Source organism: Struthio camelus, chromosome 5, assembly GCF_040807025.1.
Source record: "Struthio camelus isolate bStrCam1 chromosome 5, bStrCam1.hap1, whole genome shotgun sequence".
NCBI lineage: Eukaryota > Metazoa > Chordata > Aves > Struthioniformes > Struthionidae > Struthio > Struthio camelus.
Window position 1 is genome coordinate 19,285,400 of NC_090946.1, and position 20,848 is coordinate 19,306,247.

At 43.0% G+C, this 20,848-nt stretch overlaps 1 protein-coding gene across 13 annotated transcripts in view; it reads right to left on the reverse strand.

The window, feature by feature from the left end:
• Positions 1–20,848, reverse strand: part of OSBPL5 (oxysterol binding protein like 5) — a 134,534-nt gene that overhangs the window by 24,411 nt on the left and 89,275 nt on the right. For all 13 annotated transcript variants that reach the window (XM_068944842.1, XM_009674447.2, XM_068944840.1 and 10 more), the window contains 5 exons: positions 17,206–17,286; positions 16,432–16,533; positions 14,609–14,812; positions 8,871–8,955; positions 115–286 (listed from right to left, as the gene is read on the reverse strand). In XM_068944842.1, coding sequence (XP_068800943.1) covers positions 115–286; positions 8,871–8,955; positions 14,609–14,812; positions 16,432–16,533; positions 17,206–17,286 — 644 coding nt within the window. The remainder of the gene's footprint in view (positions 1–114; positions 287–8,870; positions 8,956–14,608; positions 14,813–16,431; positions 16,534–17,205; positions 17,287–20,848) is intronic.

A 20,848-nucleotide genomic window follows, 5' to 3' on the forward strand; every position in this document is an offset into this window, starting at 1 on the left:
TTAAATGGCTTTCCTAAGTGGACTCTGGCTAGATTATGCTCAAGTTAAAAGGATGCCCATGCATGAGCCAAGCAAGGCTGCTCTGTGCATTAAGAAGGGAAAGTCCAGTCTTACTGAAAGAGCTCCTGGTCCGAGATGGTGCTTGTATGCAAGAGGTTGTTGAGCCCTGCGTGGGTTGCATCGGTCGAACAGTTCATTTCTCCATCCTTCCCCTGCTTGGAGGCACTGAGCCGAAAGAGGCTGGAGCAGCGCAGGGCAAGCTCCAGAGCATCCAGCCAGCATCGGCCTGTAAAAACAAGGGGAATTATTTAAGCACAGGAGAGCAAATAAGATGATTTGTGCACCATCTCGCAAAAGCTTCTTACCTCAGCATAAAGCTCATTTTAAGCCAGGAAGTCACTGTGTAAAATAATCTACTTTTCATATATATAATCCCTAGGTTATCTGGCCATAAACGGTGCACACTTTGGCAGCTGCATGAGTGACACATTTGCACGGGTAATACAGCAGCGGGAAGCTCATCCCAGCTCTGCACTAACAGCACCTCTTCTTCTCCACCTACTCAGGCCCTGCTTTGTTCCTGTCTGCTTTCAACTGAGACGCAGGTAATGCACAGAGGTGTGGTGCTTTCGAACTGCCTGGCAGCCTTGGCTGCAGGGAGCATGCACCGAATGCAGGCAAGGAGCAGGGCTGGCTGTGCTCCGCTCCCCAGATTCCAGCTCCTGCGAGGGAATTGCTTGTCAGGCTATTTTTCCTCTTTTTCCATAATTTTTTCCCTTTTTTGCCATTCTTCCTCCAGCTTCTTAGATAACTGGGGGGAGTGTCAGTTTTTCTTATCCTGCCACAAAAAGTCTTCACCTGAAGGGTCTAATTTGCCCATACAAGAAGCTACAGGCATGATACAAAGAAAAGACAGATCGCTGCCAGTTGGCAGCAAATGAAAAGTACAGGAACCCAAACTGCTCTTTGGCTCCTTTTGCAATGACCCCTCCAAGTCCACAAAGTGCTGTTAACATTAAACCATAACCACTGCAATGCCAGAGCCTCTGTATTCTTGGAAGCATTTGAAAATAGCCTGCTGCTGTAGTGCAGAGTCACTAATGAGGCCAAGACACCTGCAAATTGGCTGAGCATTCAAGAATGGAAGTATCAAGGGAGATACCCTCTAATTTCTAGCATGTAAAACAGAGCTTTTCATTATAGTCCTCCGAATACATTTTGCAATAATTAGAAGTGCACTTGAGAGGCAGTGAAGAAAACGACTAAGGATTTTGCTCTGCCAATGGCAATTTGCTATAGACAGTTTTCCTCTCGACTACATCCACTTCTAGGTCCCACTTGGGAAATGGTGCTGTTACATTCTATTCTATCACACACTGAGCATCAAGCACATGCTTAAATCTCATTGGGATCCAGCTGCTCTTGGGCAGAATTCCCATGGACTTCGATATGACCAAAATCTAGCTCTATAAGATCAATGAGAGTTTAAAAAAATCCGCATCACAGGTGCATAAAGAAATATTTATACATTTGATTAGCTCTTAGGGCTTGCTTTGATACAAAACTGTAACTAGTGAGAGAGAGGAAAAAAAAAACCCAAACTTTGAAGAATTCCACTTGAACACTGAACCACAAACACCACAGAGCCCAGCCACTTCCTCCAATTTCCTCCCATAAATTCCTTCAGCACCAGCTTATGATTTAATAATAAAACCATTCATAATGGTTAATAAAAGATTAGGAGGGTTGAAGGCTGTTGGAAATGATTTCCCACTATTTTGTATTTAACAAACATTCTTACATTAAGGCTCTACATGCAGGGATTTATTCCCTCCTCGCCACAGGGAGGATTTGCATGGATAACCCATTAGAGTAAACGGCTGCTCTGAGTGCAAACCTGCTTCCCCCTGTGTGTCCCCTCTCCCCCAACCCCTCAAGATGAAAACCTATTTTTTGGCTGTTATTCACAGCCCTGGGCTCAGGCAGGGGTGGTGGTGAAGGGGTGGAGGCAGCACCCCCGGGGCAGCTCTCATGCCCGGCACAGCTGCTGCCCTTGCATTAATTCCTCCCAGCACGTGCTCATGGGCTTGGCCAAATCTTTGGTGTCCACTACGTTGCCAAAAGCAATTGCATAATGTATTTAGGTTTTATATGTCCTTATATAAATCCCAGGGAGGTGCTGCGAGTAACGTTAACACTTTTGGAAAACTTAGTCAAGAGGCCTACATTTAAAACAATTATTTGTTAAAAATCTTCAATTTAATATTCCAGCTTAGAAGCACAAAGCTTCAGAGGAATTGTCATTACAGAAACCCAGTGTGCATTAGCAGTCAACATTACTTCTGTGCCCTCAAGAGCACAGGAATAGCATCATGGCACGGCCGTGTATTCGTTTCTAACAAATAGTAAATTCAAGGGATGCAGAACAGTAGAAAAGCTAAGATACAGGCCTTTGGCCATCAGGTGGTGCTGTGAATCCAAACAAATATATGCCACAGAAGCAGACATAAAATATGGCATTTCCTGCAGATGGAAAGGTTACATTCTCTGCCAGTCAACAATGTGTTAATTGTGGCATAACACCAAAAAATTATACCCTCCGACTTTCAGGGCTTGCACACAAGATAAACCTGTTTCATTGCTACAGGCCTATGTGAAACATTGTTACGTTTGAGTGATCTTGCTGTTGAGTAATATTCATCTTTATTGTGAAAAGGATAGGAGAATTCTGGCATTTGGATTACTTAATTGCTTATATAATGAGCCTACTCACTCCCTCAGGAATTGCAGAAGGAGAAAAAAGTATGCGGTCAGGTAATTAAAGGCTATCATCTAGAGTTATGGTAGTCCGCACGAAGGCTTCACTGGTTACCTCAAATCTCATATTTCCACATTTTGAGTGGCTGACTCAAGTTATTTTTGTATGCAAGGTAATTAGATCAGAGAAGCAGAATCAGGGTTCCTTAAGAGAGGAACGGCAGCACAATATGATTCATATAAACGAAGCAAAAAAGAGCTGGGAAGGAGTTACAATTGCATTTGTTTAGAAGGTTTGAGGTTTCTAAAACTGTCATGTAAAACACTACAATCACTTTATCATAATCTTCTCCAGACTGTGCCCTAAAACAAGTGTATATTTAAATCCTGAAGGAAAACCCAAGAACATACCATCAGCCTATGGCAGAATCCCCCCCAGAGGCTTTTAAGCACTTATTATACCAAATGGCATGCTACTCTATCTATCTGCCTCAGCGACTATTTTAGGACAATTTTTGCATAAATTCTGTTACCTCAGGAAGATCTATATTACCTCCTTTTGCCTGGGAGCAAGGAACAAAGTGTTCCTTTAACCAGGCAGTCTCAGAGCGTGATGACTTCTCCCTGTGTGCGGCATTTTGCACTGACCTCCAAGGGCAGGGCCCCCAGAAGGAGCTACTGCTCTCGTGCTGGGTGAGGAGGACCAGGGATTAGCTAGAAAGACGGTAAAATAGTCTGTCTACACAGACCCCTCCTGTCTGCCTCAAAAACCATGCTCATAGCCATCTCAGGGAGAGATAAGCTTACTAAAAGCAGCAAACAGAGCCGAACACGTATCCCACAGATATTTTGAGACCTTCAGTACACCTTCTCTAGGCTGCCTGGCCTAGAGAAGGGCCATCGAGACGGACCCCAGCACCGCTGGCCAGCAGGAATCAAACAGGAGCCCACTGCTCCTTGGGGATGCCCCTGCCCACCTCCACAGGGTGCTGCCAGTACCCAGCACCTGGCCAGAACCTGGAGCCTGCAGCTCAAACCAACACTTTTGTCACAGACAAAAGGGAACCACTAAAACAAATAAATGACATAAAATGCTTCTCCTCCCCCTCCCCCCCCCGCCTTGGAAAAATACAACCAGAAGGTTGTTTATGCTGCTGAACCAGGCTCAGTTCAAGGAATTCCTTCAAGAAATACTCGGAGTATGGCTTAGTCCTAGAATAGCTCTCAAATTACAATAATATCCCACAGGAAAAACAGGCAGTGCTGAAAACTCTTCACTTCTGAAATTCTTAACAGTCACCATCATCTCACCTAGAAACACTCATAATTTGATGTGCCAAGTCTATCTGCCATGTTTTGCAATAGATGATCACAGAGGAGCCAGCCAACCTTCTCTCAGCGCTCACCAAGAAAATTAAAAATATGCTCAAGGTGGAATCACGACATTGCAAACTGAAATCTCAGCCTGGGACTATACTTTTTGCCATTGCGTACTTGTAAGTACGGAACAGCTGGGATGACTCTCTTGCCAATTAAGACTTCAAAAGCTTCCCACCTAGTAACCCTACATGTCTCCAGACAGGCATCACAAAGGGAATATTACTCTTCTTGAATTATTAAAGTCATCCAGCTTTCAGCTTCCTGCCTTACACCTACAAGACAGATGCTTTTAAGAATCAACCGGAGGTAGATGTCACCTGGAAACAATGAATTCTTGCTCAAGCACACACAAATCACGAATGATGAGGAAGACACTGATTTGGTTCAGTCACTGAACACTGAGGTCATCGTATTCAGCTGACTGCTTCTCATTTTACTGTACCACTTGGGTGCCTAAGTGCATGATCTGTTACACTTTGGCTGTCAAGATGCAAGGACGTGAGCCTTAAATTAGCTGCCAGTGCAATTTATGCACCAAGCTATATAAAATCTGGTTGCCAATGCCTGGATTTTAAATTGCTGTGAAAGGGCTAGGAAGTGCAGACATAAGGCTAAGAAGAAGATAACTTTAATTTTTTTCCCAGCACCCCCAGGATCTTGTGATGTATTTCAATGTGAACTTAGTTTTGAATTGCAGTCTTCCTTCTGGTTTGTTGCTCCTGTGTGTGACCCTCATTGCCATAATGTACATTTCTGCTTGGACCAGAGCGTTCATTTTGTGGGAAGGGTCTGGTGCCAATCAATGATTAAAGAAACAACAACACAGCAAGCCAGACCATCAGTTTTTCCACATAATTCCATCCATATCAGGCAATGGAGCCTATCTAAAGCATGCCTGGAGGAGGGGATGGACATAAGGAACAAAATGTAAGTGTGGTTTATATTTCCTCTGCTAAGCCCTTTACTCCTTGCTTATCTGCCACAGTGAGTTCCCCCAAAAACCTCTTCGGTGACAGTGCCCACAGGACAGGTTTCAGCAACTAACTCTAACGCCCTCGGCAGCACAAATCTGATAGGCAGACACAGTCACTGGTTTGGAAAAATAAATTTTCTTTACTGAAACTAGTCAGAGAGAAAGACCCTGTGTTTGCACAGGTTGAGCCTTGTCAGCTGATTTGACCTTCCAGATGTCTTTAAAACACACCACAGAGCAGACTGCTGCGGGGGTCTGTGAATGTGAAATTTACTGTAGCTTGGTGATGGTTCGGCAGGCTGTCCAGAAGTCAGGACCTCAAATCCTGCCAACAGGCTGTCACAGATGGTACAGCAGAGGGGGGAAAGGATTCTGAAATGCAGAGGGAAAAAAGTAGGCCATGTAGCTGCTGATCATGATATAGCTGCCTGGGTAGCAGAACTGCACATCTAACATATGCTGTAACTTAATATTTCCCAGCAAGTCAGAGGCCTCCATGAATTACTGTTAAATTCATCAAATGTTCTGTTCATTTTTCACAAACAATTAACACGGCAGGCTGCGTTAAGAAGAATGTGGCCAGGACACCTCCTCAGAGATGCTGCAGATTCACATAATATCACATCTCTGGAGGAGACGTGAATGTACTACAAATATATGCTAACATTACGCAAGGGAACAGATCCCACCTGGCCCATTTGTGTCAGCCAGCTTAGCTCTCTATATCTTAAGTCCCTATCTCTCTTGACCGTAACTGCATCCTGTATAGCTGTCCAGTGCATTAAAGAAATGAAACAAACTCAAATATACCTTCCAGGAGATGCCTGCTCAAAGCAGGCAAACGTTTATAATAGTCTACAATCATTTGAGTAGTGTCTTCTGGGCTTAAAATCAAATTGTATTAACTGCAAAGTACAACCCTTAATTTGCTGCAGTTTATCCAGATTTTTTTAAAAGTAACCACTTCCATTCTTTGTGTCCTTGTCTGCACAAGTTTTACACCATCTACTGATGTGAATATCATCTCCAAATCACCGATCCTAAAGTGCAACACCCAGGCGTTTGGCTATTTGTCAGCATGTCTGCACTGCTCCATGGAACAAAGAGGCCCAAACTACTCCTACGCTAACAGCAGCAAAAGGAGCACAGCCCAGTAGCCCTGCCAGGACAGCTCTTTCTCATGGGATGCAGGTGAGTCTGGATGTACAAGCTGTACTGCACGCTCATCTGCAGATCCACCTCCTTCTCTTCCTGCTCAAGGTACACCTACTTCTCACAGCTCACTGACCTCAGCTGTGAAGTCAAATACTTTTTATTCAGCTGAACGTTTCACCACCTTTCATGCTAGCATTTCTGGTGAGATATTACATCAAAAGCTTTTGCAAAGTCCAAAGCCAAAGGGACAGCTCTCAAAGCTTCATTTCTGTCGGCTGTCGCTGTCACCTCTTTGAACTAACTGGTGGAATTTAATTTACCCACTCCAAATCCGTGCAGGTGCCTCTTGAGCATTGCTAGTGCTGTTCAAGAGCTATTTCCTCCTTAACCAAAGATCCTAGCTACCTTCTAGATACAGATTTATGATTGATTTAGAGGTTTTTCAGTTCCTGCTTCTTCCCTGGATCCAAGTAGCTTTCTATCTAACCATAAGACCCTACTGTAAAGAGGCAAAATAAATAAAAATTATGCTAAGTTCTCAAATGATCCTACTTTGAGCTACCGGCCTTGGCACATTTCCCAAGATTCTTGGGTCAACATCTTGGCTTTAGAAATATGTTCCAGTAACTCACTATTTGAAGCTCTTACGATACCAGAGACATATCATAATTCATTGGGCAGAAAGCTTCCCACAGGCCTTTAAATATCGAAAGTTCTCATGCACCAGATTTGGTTCCTTTTGTGATTTCTCAGCATTATGGACAGAGAGATCACAGCTAGAGATGTCTTACCTCTGATGATCTCCTGGGGCTACTGCTAGCTTGGGAGCCTTTATAGGTAAGGATAGTTAAAACTAAACTAAAGCTTTCTACTCCACATTACTGGCCTATGGCAGTCCTCAAAAAAGAGGGAACACAAGTTCAGCCACAGGCCTCTTGGCCAGACTGGCTTTAAGGTTTAATCATTCGGCTTCTACCAGAATGGAAGTTTTCATTTAGAAGACAATTGAAAAGCTAAGAGATAAAAGTACTTTATCTGATAGCAATTTGTCTTAGATACACGCCGTGACCACACTGCTCCTTTTGCACACTTTCTAATTAAGTTAACGGAAAGGCAAGTTACATGGATCTCTAAGGAAATAATAATGTAGAAGATCTGGACTGACAGACAGTTACTGAAGTTATTCAATTGCCTAGGAACTCTGTGGGATTGTTCTGTATATCTATTCTGTGGGCTGTCTGTCTAACCAGGGTTTGGAATGTCTGTAATTTCGCAGGCCTAGCTCAAAGGCACTCTTTTCCAAGGGACTATTATATCAATCTACATCTTTCTACGTAGGTGACTCTTGGGTGGAATTCTGTATTCCTTTACACAAATAAGCTGTAGAAGTGGTATTGTTCCATGAGGCACAAAAGTGTCATGCAAAGAAATAAACATGCTCCTACGGCTTTATACAAGTTCCACTTATTTTCGTATCATTTCACTGCACTGGCAAACAGCTTTCACTGTGTAGATGGTACAGGTCACCACAAACAGCCCGCTCTGCACAGGGGCAGGATGAATAGTGTGCCAAGCTGTAAGTAAAGGAAGTCTCCTCCTATTCTAAGTGCCATGTCAAAGACACCTTTGCCATCTCTGGTGTCCCATTTCTAGCCATTAGAAGTAAATGAAATTTAATCATTGGGCTAGAAGGACTCTGGTTCCAAAGCCCTCTGTGCTCCATAAAACGAGTGTGCATTCTTGAAGTTATTGTAGATGAAATCCCAAACAAGCTACCTCAGCATTCTTTGTGGAGTAGGTGAAAAATGTCCCTAAAATTAACAGCCTAGGTTAATTTGCTGTGGCAAAAAAATCAAAAAGCCAAAAAACCAAAAAAACTAATAGTCTGAAGGTCAGCTGGAATGAAAACATGATTTTAATCTTCTTATCTACTTATAAGTCACTGATATTTTAGGTCTTCTAAACTTATTTAGAGAGATTTTCACATAGCAAGCTGGCATGTTTGTTATATACTGACCTAAATTTACCTTCCATAATTTTGTGAATTCCCAGAACAGCATTTTACGGGGACCATCTGTGCCTGCTGTAGTGTAAACGACAGTACAGTTAAGTTCACAAGAGATTTCTGGTTGTAGAGAGACATCTGTCAACAGGCCTTCAATATTGCTAGGTCATTTTTCTCCAGCAGATCCCTCCCTGGTGAAAGACTTAGGCAGATAGCCTATTAAAATGTCTCTCCAGCTAAGAGTACAGGTAAATCCCTTCTCATTCCAATTTCAGGACCAGCTCCCTTCATCTTCTAGTATTTACTGACTTAGTGTCTTTTCTCCAGCTACAGGCCTAGGTCCTTCGTCCGTGCACATGGCCAGCTGGCCCAGAAAGGTGGCTCTTCAGTGAGGAATATGAAACGTGCCTCTGGTCTGCTTGAACTGTTCAGACCCTTGCTAATGAAAGGCATCTCAAGTTGAGTCGGCTGCCATTCTTTCCTTTATGCATCAATTTATTGCATCAGCCTGTTTTCTTAACTAGCATGGAGTATGCAGCCTTGAAGTCCACACCAACCAACCCTGAAGTCCAACCAAAGCAAATAAAGACCAGAACTCACCATCTGATTCAGAGGCTGCTCTGAAGATCAAGTAGCTGCTGGGAAGAGGCTGAGTGATGGAACCAACGTTTTCTCCCTTTGGACCCTAGAAACGGCACAGAAAAATAAGTAAGGCACAGCAGATGCAGTGACCATTCAGTGTGTTTCTACCCTTCATGGGCAGAGTGTGCAGGTTTGTGATAGGAAAGAAAGAAGGAACAGATGGAGTAATTTAAGAGAAATTCATTAATAAACGGGAGACTGCTGCTGCAGCTTCAAAGGAGTGACACGCTGTGACATAAATCTGGCTCTGTCTAACCTACATTCAGTCCCCAAACTACTTTGTTTATTCAGATCCCAAGAACTGGAGGAATCTCGCTTTTGTAGCTTGGGAACAAAAGTCAAATATTTGCAAGTAGTCATCTCTGTGCAACACCCAAACGGATTTGTCCATGTGGTGCACACTGCATGTGTCTGCAGCCTGACCTGCTAGCAATGAAAACCCCCTTTGCTTTACGTGTCACTGCAAAAGTGGTGGCCCACACCTCATGCTGTGGGCACCTCCAGCCGAGGGGTCTATTCCTTCTGGAAGGAGGAAAGGGGAAGCACCCTCCTTCAAATGTATCTGCAGGGATGAGGCCCTGCCATGGGGGAGAGGATGCTGAAGACCCAAGGCTTCCCCACATGGACACAGGTCGCTGGACTGCAGCCTGTCACCATTGTTCTGGGCCCACCAGGAGCCTGTACGATTGCCATCTGGTCCAGAGGAAGGGGAGTCCTTCCTTTAGTTTCTAGAGAATAGTATACACAATGCTTAAAAAGTGCCGGGAAATTTTTGCATTTGAGTATGACTCTCCTTTTTAGCACAAGCCGCTACAATATCCCATCTTGCTCCTCAAAGGAAGGACTTCTCCCTCAAATTTCTAAACAGGGAAACTGCAAAATATTTTTCAATAGCAGGGCAGAGCCTGTAAACCTTTCACAAAAGAATTCACTCTCTGAGTGCCACTGAAAACCGTTCCCATTTGCAAGTGCCTGATAGTTAAATTGTGGTTTTAGATGGATTTTTGTTTTGGAGTTCCACTCAGGAAGCCAAAATTCAGAAAGAATGAAGAGTGCAAGCATAGGACAAGCATCAGATTGCATCTGTGTACACAGCACGAAGATGCACTGCTGAGAATACAGCAGTCCCCAGTCTGGCTTCTTGTCTCTACAATCTTCCACGGTCAGGAGAAACAGGGATCCTTGTTACTCACTTGTTTCTCCCCTCCCCTCTCCCACAAGAGGCTCAAGATTCATCAAATTAAGACTGTTCACAAGCTTAATAGTCAAGACTGGCAAAGCTGGGGTTTGATTAGTGATTCAGAGCAGAACAGCTCAAGACATTACTAGTGACATTAAGGCAATCAGGCAGCATTCCTGGTGGCGTTCTTCCTTGCCCAAGCTTTCAGCTGAGCAGTCACTCAAGAACTGTTGATAACACCGTTACACGATGAGGTTTCCAGCGTGCAGACTGGTATTTTCTCTCTTGGAGAAAAAAAAGAACACAACCAAAGAGTACAGATACAGAGAACTGATATAAAAATCAATAAAATAAAAAGGAAGGAGGGGCTGACACAAGGTTTTAGGAGGTTATTTGGGCATATGGATAAACACAAGGAGTGGCCGAGTCACTCTGTCAAGGAAACGTATTTAATGGTAAGGCATGCTCACACCGGGAGGCGGCTGTTTCCCACAGAGCCCCATAAAACAAAGCAGGCCATAAAAACAAAGTCAGCATCTCTGCAAAGTAAATGAGGTTCTGTATCTGCACAGCGGAGATAATAACGCTTTCTGCCTCCCAGCCTTTGAGCATCGTGCCTGTTTCGAGTCTAAGACCTTCAAGACAATGGCTGTCTCTCACTAAAAGGGAATGTCATCCCTGCTACATTGAGACCCCAAGCCCAGCTGCAGCCTCTAGACAGTACAGCTAATAAAGGAGCATCTTCAGATCATTCCTGCCTTTAAATTTGATTTGAGACTCAAAGGCATTATCAAAAAGGGAGTGTTTATGCTTGGAAAAATGGAGCCGACTCCATTGGAGAGTCCTGGAGAGTCATAAAACAAAGCTTACAAAAGGGAAAAAAAATCATCCCTTTCATTAACAGTACTGTGGATAAGCAAGCATAAGCATGAAGATGAAACTAACTAGCTTGTATCATGGAGTAGAAATAACATCCTTAAAAGAAGGGGCACAAGTCCCATACCTAGAACTTCTTCCCTTTGTTTTCTTTAAAGGCATGACTCAAAACACTGACATCAAGAACATTAAAATCATATATATTCCCAGATTCAGTGCATCTGACCCTGGCTCATTTACTACTCTTAAATCTGTGCCAGCACAAACTGCAATCAATGATGAGCATTCCCACACTACAATGTTCAGCTCCAACAGAGCTATGCTCCAACGGAAATATGAACTGTTCCAGGATGTTTATTTTGGACAGCCGGGCAAGTGAAGCCATCCGACAGCTGTACACTCCCTCCGCGAAGCAAGAGGGTGGACATCCACACCCTCACAGTAATTACTGGGTTGGCATTCGCTGCTCTCCTGCTGCCATCCCTGCAAAAAGTCTCCTTCTCAAAGCAGGGTGGAAACAAGCTGCTATCATACAATGTATGAAGTGTCTCCGCAGCAGCATGTGGAGCATGCAGGGAAGCTTTTCTTACATCTGCTTATGATGGTGACGGGTTTTGAAATTTTGGTGGGTTTGGCCTCGTGTTTTCAAAGGCCTTGGCAGAGCAAAAAGGTAAAAGGTCTAACCCATCATGAAGCAGGAGCTTCAGGCTAAAACTTTAACCCTTGAAAAGCCAGCGGTGCTGTGTAGAATAAAGTACTCCCTCCTCCCAGGGAAATGCTTCTAAGAAAGCTCTAGAAACCAGAGCGCTTTATAGGAGAAAAAGCTCTCCTTGGTACATATATTTAGCTGTCAACTATATGCAGTGGTCTTTCACCCTACTTATCTCCCATTTGAAAGGCACTCCAAAATTTCATCCTGCTCTAACCTAAGTTAAATGACTGCACGTTAAATTTAACTGGCTAACACGACTATAAATGTCTAGGACAGCGCTTGAAGCAGACAACATTTGTTCCAGGGTATGTGGCTGAGCCCAGCAGTTACCTCCAGACATCTGCAGAGCATCCAGGCTAACACTGACAGAGTGCTCATGAGCTTGAGTCAGCTGGAAGTCCTCTAATGTGAGTCCAAACTGGACCATCAGCTCCAGGCTAGACAATCCTTGGAAATTTCTGAAGCCACTTTGGCCAGAAGTGAAAATTATTTAGCCAGATCTTACTTCTGTCATGATGGACAGTAGCTTGGGCTTCTTGTTTGAGTTCAGTCTAATCTGTATTTCATGAGAAACAGGCTCTCTTTGCAGAGTTATACAAAACAAGTTTAGATTAGTCAAGTCTGCTCCAGTTGCTTTAAAAGAAGGCCATGAAATGACACAAAATAAATCAGTATTTTTAGCAGCTTCAGCCTTAAACTGTTGTCAGAGCGCTGACAGCTTCTTTGACAACAAGCCATTCGCTGGTGGATTTCTTGATGTGTATTTTGATGTTCACCTTAGGGCTAAAAGCTTCTATCACTCACAACAATCCAACCTGAACTCAAATTTCAGGAACTATCCTGAAACTCATGCTGCTCAAATGCAGCTTTCCAAACATCTGTCTCAAAAGACTCAGAATATTACTTTAACTTTAAAACTCAAATCTCTTGGGACCTTCTCTAGTACACAAACACTTTCAGAGATATATTCCCTTCATATTTAATATATTAATCCCTGTTTCTATCATATATTTTCTCAAGAGACACAGGAATTAGATATACACACACACATATATGTGGCATATTGCTAAAAACTCCTCTTTCTTTTAGATGACTCACACCAAGTTCTGGCATCCCGCAACACTTCAGATCTCTAAATGATACTACTTTTTCACTATCCTTCCTGACTGTGCTTTTCAAAAAATTCAGTTGACCTGTCATGTCAGAACAAATTTTTTTGTTGATGGATAGCAAATGATTGACAACTTTCTTGGGCGTAGGCTCTGAATAAGACAAGCATCACAACTCTTAAAATTGAATAAGAAGCAAAGTGGCAGCCAAGCCTTTGGGACATAAAGCAAAAGCGATGTGCCTAGGCACAGACTAGAGCTAAGCTACTGTCAGAAAACAGCAGCTCTTACCCTAGATTGTTGAGGTTTATTTTAATTCTCTCCTTTTACCCTACTCAAAATTAAGACTTTTAATACCATTTGTATAGCTGTGCTTAGGACTGTTCAATTAACTGCAGGGATGAGCAGGAGTGAGGCTGCTTGATCTGCTCCCATAACGCTTCCCCTCCATTTTGTTAGACCTTTCGGTGCCAGTGACAAATGCCATCATCCCTCTCGCATGAATCTTTCCAGGCAGACTTACTCTGCTGACCACCTTGCAGCAAGGCAGTAACCCACAATGCCTTGTTTACTCTGGTGATATTTCTTAGTGAACTTATATCTGCAATAGCTCTGCAGAGTTGCTGTTTTTGGTGGGGAAACAGAGTTCAAGAACAGTTAAGTACTGTCTCTTCAGAGCATCCAACAGACGTTGCTCTCAGTGCTTGTCAAGAGGTACTGAGATCTTTCTTTTCGCTCACAGACATTAGGTAACTTTTTTCTTTTTGCCTTTTCTTTTTCTTAAAGGAAAAAAGAAAAAGAAATACAGCTCTTTAAAACTTGGAGGGAGTTATTTTAAGAGGTGTGAGAAACCACTAATCATTTGTGCTACAAGGAGATCCAGAAACCACTCTTGGAGCTACTGTGCAGAAAGCAAGATACTGCCTCAGCCTCTGAGCAACAACTGATAGAACAAAGACTCCAAGTGAGGGAGAGAAAGCCTTGCTATTTCCGTTTCAAAGAAGAACAAATTAAGGCACAATGGATTAGACAACCTATCCAAAGTCACACCTTCACGGCACAGCTGAGGCTTGGGCAGACCAGTGGGTTCCAAGTCCCTCACCCAAACCTCAGAGACACTAACAAAAACAAGCCTTGGTCAAACCATTCATCTGATTTTTGTCGCTTTGCCAACCCTCTTCTAGTGCTACCTAATGTTCGGTGCTTTGTACATCCTTGCTTTTGGAAAATCAGTTAATTGCGTCAACTCATCTCCTATTAACAGATCTAGGCCAGGGCTTGATATAGCTCCTAGATGTGGATCATGTTTTCTACACTAACTTGTTTTCCCTTTCCTCAATTTATGCATGCATCTATACACCAAGAATGATACATGTGTATAACTAATCACACTGCACCACGTTTCTTTGATGTCACACCATGACCAAACTTCAGTGTCCTCAATCTTTTCATGCAGTTAATTCACCATCACTACGAATATCTGAATAACTGAAAACCTAAATAGCACAAACACCCTCAGAAATCTCTGCACCAATTTCCCAACCCTCTAGTCCTACAAGATCCCATCTGTTTAGGCTCTCTGCTGAGTCAAGGGATGACGCCAGTTCACTCCAGAATAGCAAAGCGGTATAATGGTGTTTGTGCAGTGCTCTACGGAAGTTAACAAGCTTTGCCAGACAAAATCCAGTTCACATAGAGCCACACAAGACAAATTGCCCTTTGCAGCCTGTTTGGAAAGCTGCTTCTTCCTACTTGGATTTTTCACTGCTCAGAGGCTTTGGTGCCAAGGAGAAGTTGTTGAGCTCATCAGGGTTGTTACCTTTACAGCCCAGATTGACTGATCCAAAGGATGAAACAGTTTAAAACAGAAGCCGTCCTTTTTGGAGGGTCTCTCGATCAGCTCACAAGAATGGAGCAAGATTGTCCCAACCCACTGTCCGATCTTTGGCGTTTTATAAATCAGCAGCACTCCTGGTTTCAGAACGCACCACAGCTTGGTCCAGCTCTTCAGAGTCCCACGGATCTGGAACAGGAGCGAGGAAAGAACAAAAAAACGCTTTTAGGTTGCTCCTTAAAAGAAAAAACAGCACATATCCAGTATTTATTCAGTACTCATATTTCCATTACCAATGCGGCCACTGCTCCCAGGGCCAGTTCAAGATATACTTCTTTCGATGGATATACTCCATTGTCCAGAGAATTTCAGGGATCTCCTAGCAAAATCCCAGACCATGCAAATCCAGCTATCAGAATCTAGCCTTCATATTTCTGTTACTGACTTGGTGTTTCCAGCTTTCTTAATATTTTAGGCAAGCAACACTGCTGGCCACGCGAGAGTGATTTATTAATAATAACGGAGGGCATGCCAATTAGGGCATCATAGAGAGAAATGTTATAGCTAGCCTAACCGACCTTAGAAGTCATTTTAATAGTGCTCTGCCAAATAGAGCTATTAATGGGTTCTGTCAAATACCCCAATTTTAAAGCACCTTCTGCAGCTGGTTTACTTCTCTGTCAAGCTCAATGCACATTCTCTCTTATAGAAAAGACATTAAAACTGATAGCATATATTAAAGTTAATAGCTTTAAGAATGAGGACATTTCTCTGTAAGGTTAGATTTCGCCTAAGGTGTTCTTGTCTTCAGTGTGCATAGGCTGACTCTCAAGTTGTGCTGGTGTTCTTCTTTGATAGCACAGAGTCTTTTGTTTTTGAGCTAGAAATTTCCAGCCGCAGCAAATACAATATAGGTGTTTTATATAAAAATCTCAATATTTAGCCATCATCAGCACTAAACACTATGGAAGCGTTTTGTTGCCAACCTATTTTTCCAGTAAACAATATGCTTCTCACTTGTCTATATTCCAACACTGACCGCAGAACAGTGTTAGCATTTTTTCAAAGTGGTCATAAATGCAACTTTATTGTTTCATGAAATCCCTAATTTACCTTTTTTTTTAAAAAAAAAGAAGAAAAGAAAAAAACTATTTGAAAATTAAGTTTTACCACTATAAAAGGGGCAACCAATTCATGATTAATCAAGAAGACTAAATGCCCTAACGAGGAGAAAAACATTTGTCAGAGACAACATCTGTCAATGTCAGTACAAATTTATTTTGTCATGTACAAAGTTTCAGGACTTTAATGAGAAGCTGTCACTATTTGAGTCCTTGCACAAGGAGAAACTACAGTTGTCATCAGGTCCACTACTTTTCATTCTGGGCTGCGACAACCTAAAATCCAAATGTCAATAGAACAAGCTGTATCTGCCCATTTTTGAGCTATTGCTCTGTTCCCTCTTCAGCAGGAAAACACATCTACAGGAAAAGGCCACAGCAGACTCCTTTAAAGAGGAAGAAAGGACAGAGGAACATCATCAGTTCCTTTTGTACTATGCTCTTTTTGAGACCTTGTTCCTGTTAAGGACAAGGAACAGATGGACTGAATTAGGTTAAGATGGAACATAAACATTTCCCATAGCTTTTATAGCAGTTATTTAAGCAGGAGCTTTACAGCATCGCCAATTGAAAATTATTCAGTCTTCCCTCACTCAAAAAAGCGCTAGTGCATACATCTCAGACACAGTAAGCATTTCTCACTTGTTTTTTCTGACAGCCTCAGAAGCAACGGTCTGCACTAAATACCTTCAGCCAGTCTGCTGTGATCACCACACTGGGATCCTTTAAAGCACTGAAGAGTTGCTTGGTGGCTCTTTTCTTCTCCTGTCTGTAATTTTTTTTTTGTACCTGGTTCAGAACAGAGAAAAACAGCAGCTGTAATCACATCCTCTTTGGGGGTGGAAGGAACATAATGCATTAAGGACAGCTATGCATAGCACAGCTAGAGCCTGACCCAGCACAGATTCCCCAGAAACAAGCACAAGGGGGAACGTAATGAGATAGCATATATTTCCTTTGCTTCTGAAGTTCCACTAAACACCATCAATTTTTGCAGTTAATACATTTTTCTTTGGGGGGAAAGGGCAGAGGCTGAACACTCAATCTTCCCTACCTCTCAAATTAAAGATATGAAATGCAATTTCATTCAAAAGCAAATTAATTGTACTTTGGTTTTGGCAGACAAACAAACATTCAAACGATGATTTGCCCAGATTGCCTAGGAACAGCCCTCCTAACCAGAGCAACGAAGGGTTACAATCCTCTTCAGTTGCTTAACGGCTCTGTAACATATGAACAGAGCACAATAATTACATTGATTTGTTCTGTTTGCAATATATAATCTAATGCTGTATATGAAGCCTGATAATACCCTTAGCCTATAACAACTCCTAGAAGAGTCAGAGGCTTTTTTGGGTCTTGGGAAATGACTCACAGTAGTTCCCAATGGTTACTCTGGAAGGTACTACTTGTTTTGTAAGGGAAGGTCAGCTGATGCTGACTTGGCTGCTGTGCACATACCTTCAGTGTTTCCTTCTTGGTGAATTTGGCTGTGGGAGACACACACTCTTTGTCAGACCCATTGCAAAGCTTATATTCATTCTAAAAGGAGAGAGAGAGCAAATAGGAATGCATTAACATGAAGAAGTTCAAGTTGTGCTTTAATGAAGGACTGTTTATATCTTCCAGGAATCCACAAAAGAGCCAACTGCAGGCTTCATCAGCAGACACGGGGCACCCTCGGGCACTGTGCTCTGAACTCCCTTCTTACATGCAGGGTTACTTGGAAAACTCCCCACTACATTTTCTTCATATTTCTGCCACGCAGGCCCTAATCTTGTTAAAAACAACAAAAAACCTATTCTTATTCCTAACTTTGAAAACTACCCATCTCTTTTCAGATCCTAGAGCATTTCAATTACTCAAATAAAAGTTATGGGGAAGCTAACAGAGGTCTTTCAAAACTACATTGATATTGGCAATGACTGTTGCCCTAGCTGAAATGTCCAGAAACATGAGCCGGTAAGAAACGACCTAATCATGTTACAGACAATACAGAAAATTATCATCATCTTGGCTTTGAGAAGCCAGGCACAAAATATACAATCACTTTAAATCATGTTTAATAGCGTCAGTGCTGTTTAAATTCACTCTCAGAGACTGATGACTGATCTCATGATTGTGCTGACAGGCTGAAAAAATGCTGTACTTGCGTTAGACACGGACACAACATTGCCATTCCCCAAAATAAGGTGCACTTTTAGAGCGTAACTCTAAAAGTGGGGCCAGCTCCCAACTAGGAGCCTCCTTGGACAGGTAACGCCAGCAGGGTGTCCAAGCTTTGGGGAGGGCACATGGGGCAGTCTGGGCTCCGCTGCTTGTTAGGCGGCCTTGGGGAAGTTGCTTTTTCTCTCTGGGCCTGTTTTCCCTACAACCTTTCATATCTCTTACACATTTAGCGCGAGCTTTTGGGGTCAGACGGCAGTGTTTTTTACAATTTTGTAAAAAAGCTCAAGGTTTTTTTTTTGTAAAAAACCTTGGCCACATTGATTTAATGGTTATGAGGCAAAAATGAGATGCACTAAGAGAATACACACCGGATGCGGTTCCCATTTATCAACTTGCTGCTACGATGTGAAATACAGCCAGTGGGCTCTCAAACTCTCACGTGTGCATCATGAGACAACGTAATCATTTTACAGGGCCTTCAGTTTTGAGAGACCCACTTTTTTTTCCCTCCCAGGGATACAGAAATCTCTCCAGCTACTGTAGCCATGAGCCACACTGAACATTAGTAGGGAAGGATTTAATGACAGCTGTATCAGACCTGTTCACGTGACTGACAGAGAGAAATACGCAGTGATATGGCCAGATCACAGCAAACAGGCCCTCAACTACGCTTCGGAGATTGCGGCAAAGCAAAAACATGAGGGCGCACCTCCAAATGCAGCGTCCCTAAAGCAAAACTCTTTCTGGATGATGCAGAGTTAGAAACTAGGGGCCAAAAGGGCAATCTGCGACAGGGACAGGGTCACTGTAGAGTATAGTGCTTGCTCTTACATACTATTCGTCTACTAAAAACAAAACTACACAGGACAGTGGAGAATAAAAAGAGAAATAAAGACTTCATTCTATGAAGGCACATAGAGAGCAGTGAAGTCCTTAATCTGATCATCCAGATTACAAGTGGACTCGGCTTTAGCCCTGCTCAAAGAAAATGCCAGCTCTGGACTCCTGCAATCTATTCAATGTTTGCCATCTTTGTTTCAGTAGAAAGAAAACCCTCCTCCTCTACCTGCAATGCAGTCTCTGATGCATATTTTATATGTCTTCTGCACATGGGACTTCACTGTAAAAACACAAGATTTACAATGAGGACCATAGCACCGACATAACGTCTGAGCAGCAAATCCTGCCCGCGGGGTCTTTACCACGTTTCCAAGGGCAGAGTTACACGTTTGAGAGGTACACTATTAGCTCCTCTTTATGAGGAAACGCTTCTAAGTGCTGAAACGACTCTGAGAAAGAATCCTCTGGAATCCTGAAGAGATTACGCTTCTGTAATTCGAGACACGGGTCCTCAGAAATTGGTCAGAAGATTTTTCCCCCCTTCTCCCCCCGATTAGCAGGGAGAGCGTCCTGTCCTTCAGACACAAATAGGAGCCGATTCTTTACTGGCAATTTCACTCCCTCCAGCCCGGGTGAGCAGGCACCTAGGGAAACGCGGCACACTGCTCCTCGTTAGCCAGCGCAGAGAAGCAGCACAAGCACAGGCGTTCGTGAGGCTCCTGCTCAGGCGTCGACAAAGCATGGAAATACAAAGAGTGTATTTTACTTAATTACCTAAAATACAGTGAAGTCACTCGTTGCTTGGAGAATTACATCTTAGCACTTACAGCAAGGATAAAAATTCAGCCCCTATGCTGAAGTAACATCGAGGACCAATATTAACAGAAACAGAGGCACTGTGGCAGGTCTGCCAGCCCCCCTGCTCTGCAAGCCTTCCTGGGGGCTCCCTGGCTTACGCTAAAAATGAGCAACCACGAAACTTCAAACCGGGACAGAGGAAGAAGAGGTGAGCTCCCCTTATAATCGCCGTAGTCTTTAGTAATTCATTAAATACAGTGAAATTTGTCTGAAATCAAATCGGTCTGAAATCACTAGGTCAAAGCAGCTACATGAACAGCCTCGGAGGTTGCTGCCGTGGGCATGCGAAACAACACACAGCTTCCTTCATTCCCCAAGAGCTGGCCAGACACACTGAATTTGCTAACCTTGCATGTAAGTGGGAACATGGCCACAGGGACAACACGCGTTAATACAGGCTTGAGGGTAGATAAGAAAGAAGCAGTTGCTTGAATCTCTCCCTGCTTACATAAGGACTTCTAGGAATCAGAAAATATCTGTGCTGCAACGTGATGAATATTGCAGCTCCCCAAGGTGGTTATAAAAGGGCCAAGCTTTATATAAAGAAAATCTCACTAAAAGCAAGCAATGTTACTAGGAGAAATGGAGACGCTTTCCAACGTGCCTGACCTGGGACTTCTGTTTCCAGAAACCTGACCCCTTTCCCCAGTTAGGTTTTTAATTAGGCAAACTGAGGGCTTCTCCCTGCCAACTTTGCCTCTTGTGCTTATGAGGATACACAGCCACAGATCCTAAGCAGCACTTTGCACACAGGCAATCTCCAGTTCTCCAGTGTGAAAAGCACTGCATTTCTATTTAGAAAGTTCCTCCCTTTTGATAGGGAGGGTGGGATTTCAGGCCCCAGGACTGCCTACCATAGGCCCCCTCTATTTGCACTCTCCATGCTGTGGAGGACAACATACAGTTCTCTCCAGGTTTCACCTGTGGAATGATTGGAAGTAATATGATTTACTATCTTTACACGAATCTGTCTTAATGATTTTGATGTATTTCATGGTAGCTGTAAGGTTCAGTAAATCCAGGCCATCAGCTATAAAGATCCCCAAGACACAGCAAGGCTTTACAGCACTAAGACATATCAAGAACATATAATGATATTGTTTTATTGACCTGCCTTACTCAGCCTAATGGAAAACAAGAAGCCGTTTGTCATCACAGCAATTTCTTCGAAGAAACTGGGATACACAAAAGGTAGCAGAGTCTGGCCCTCTTCCTCTGCAACATCATGGAAAGAACA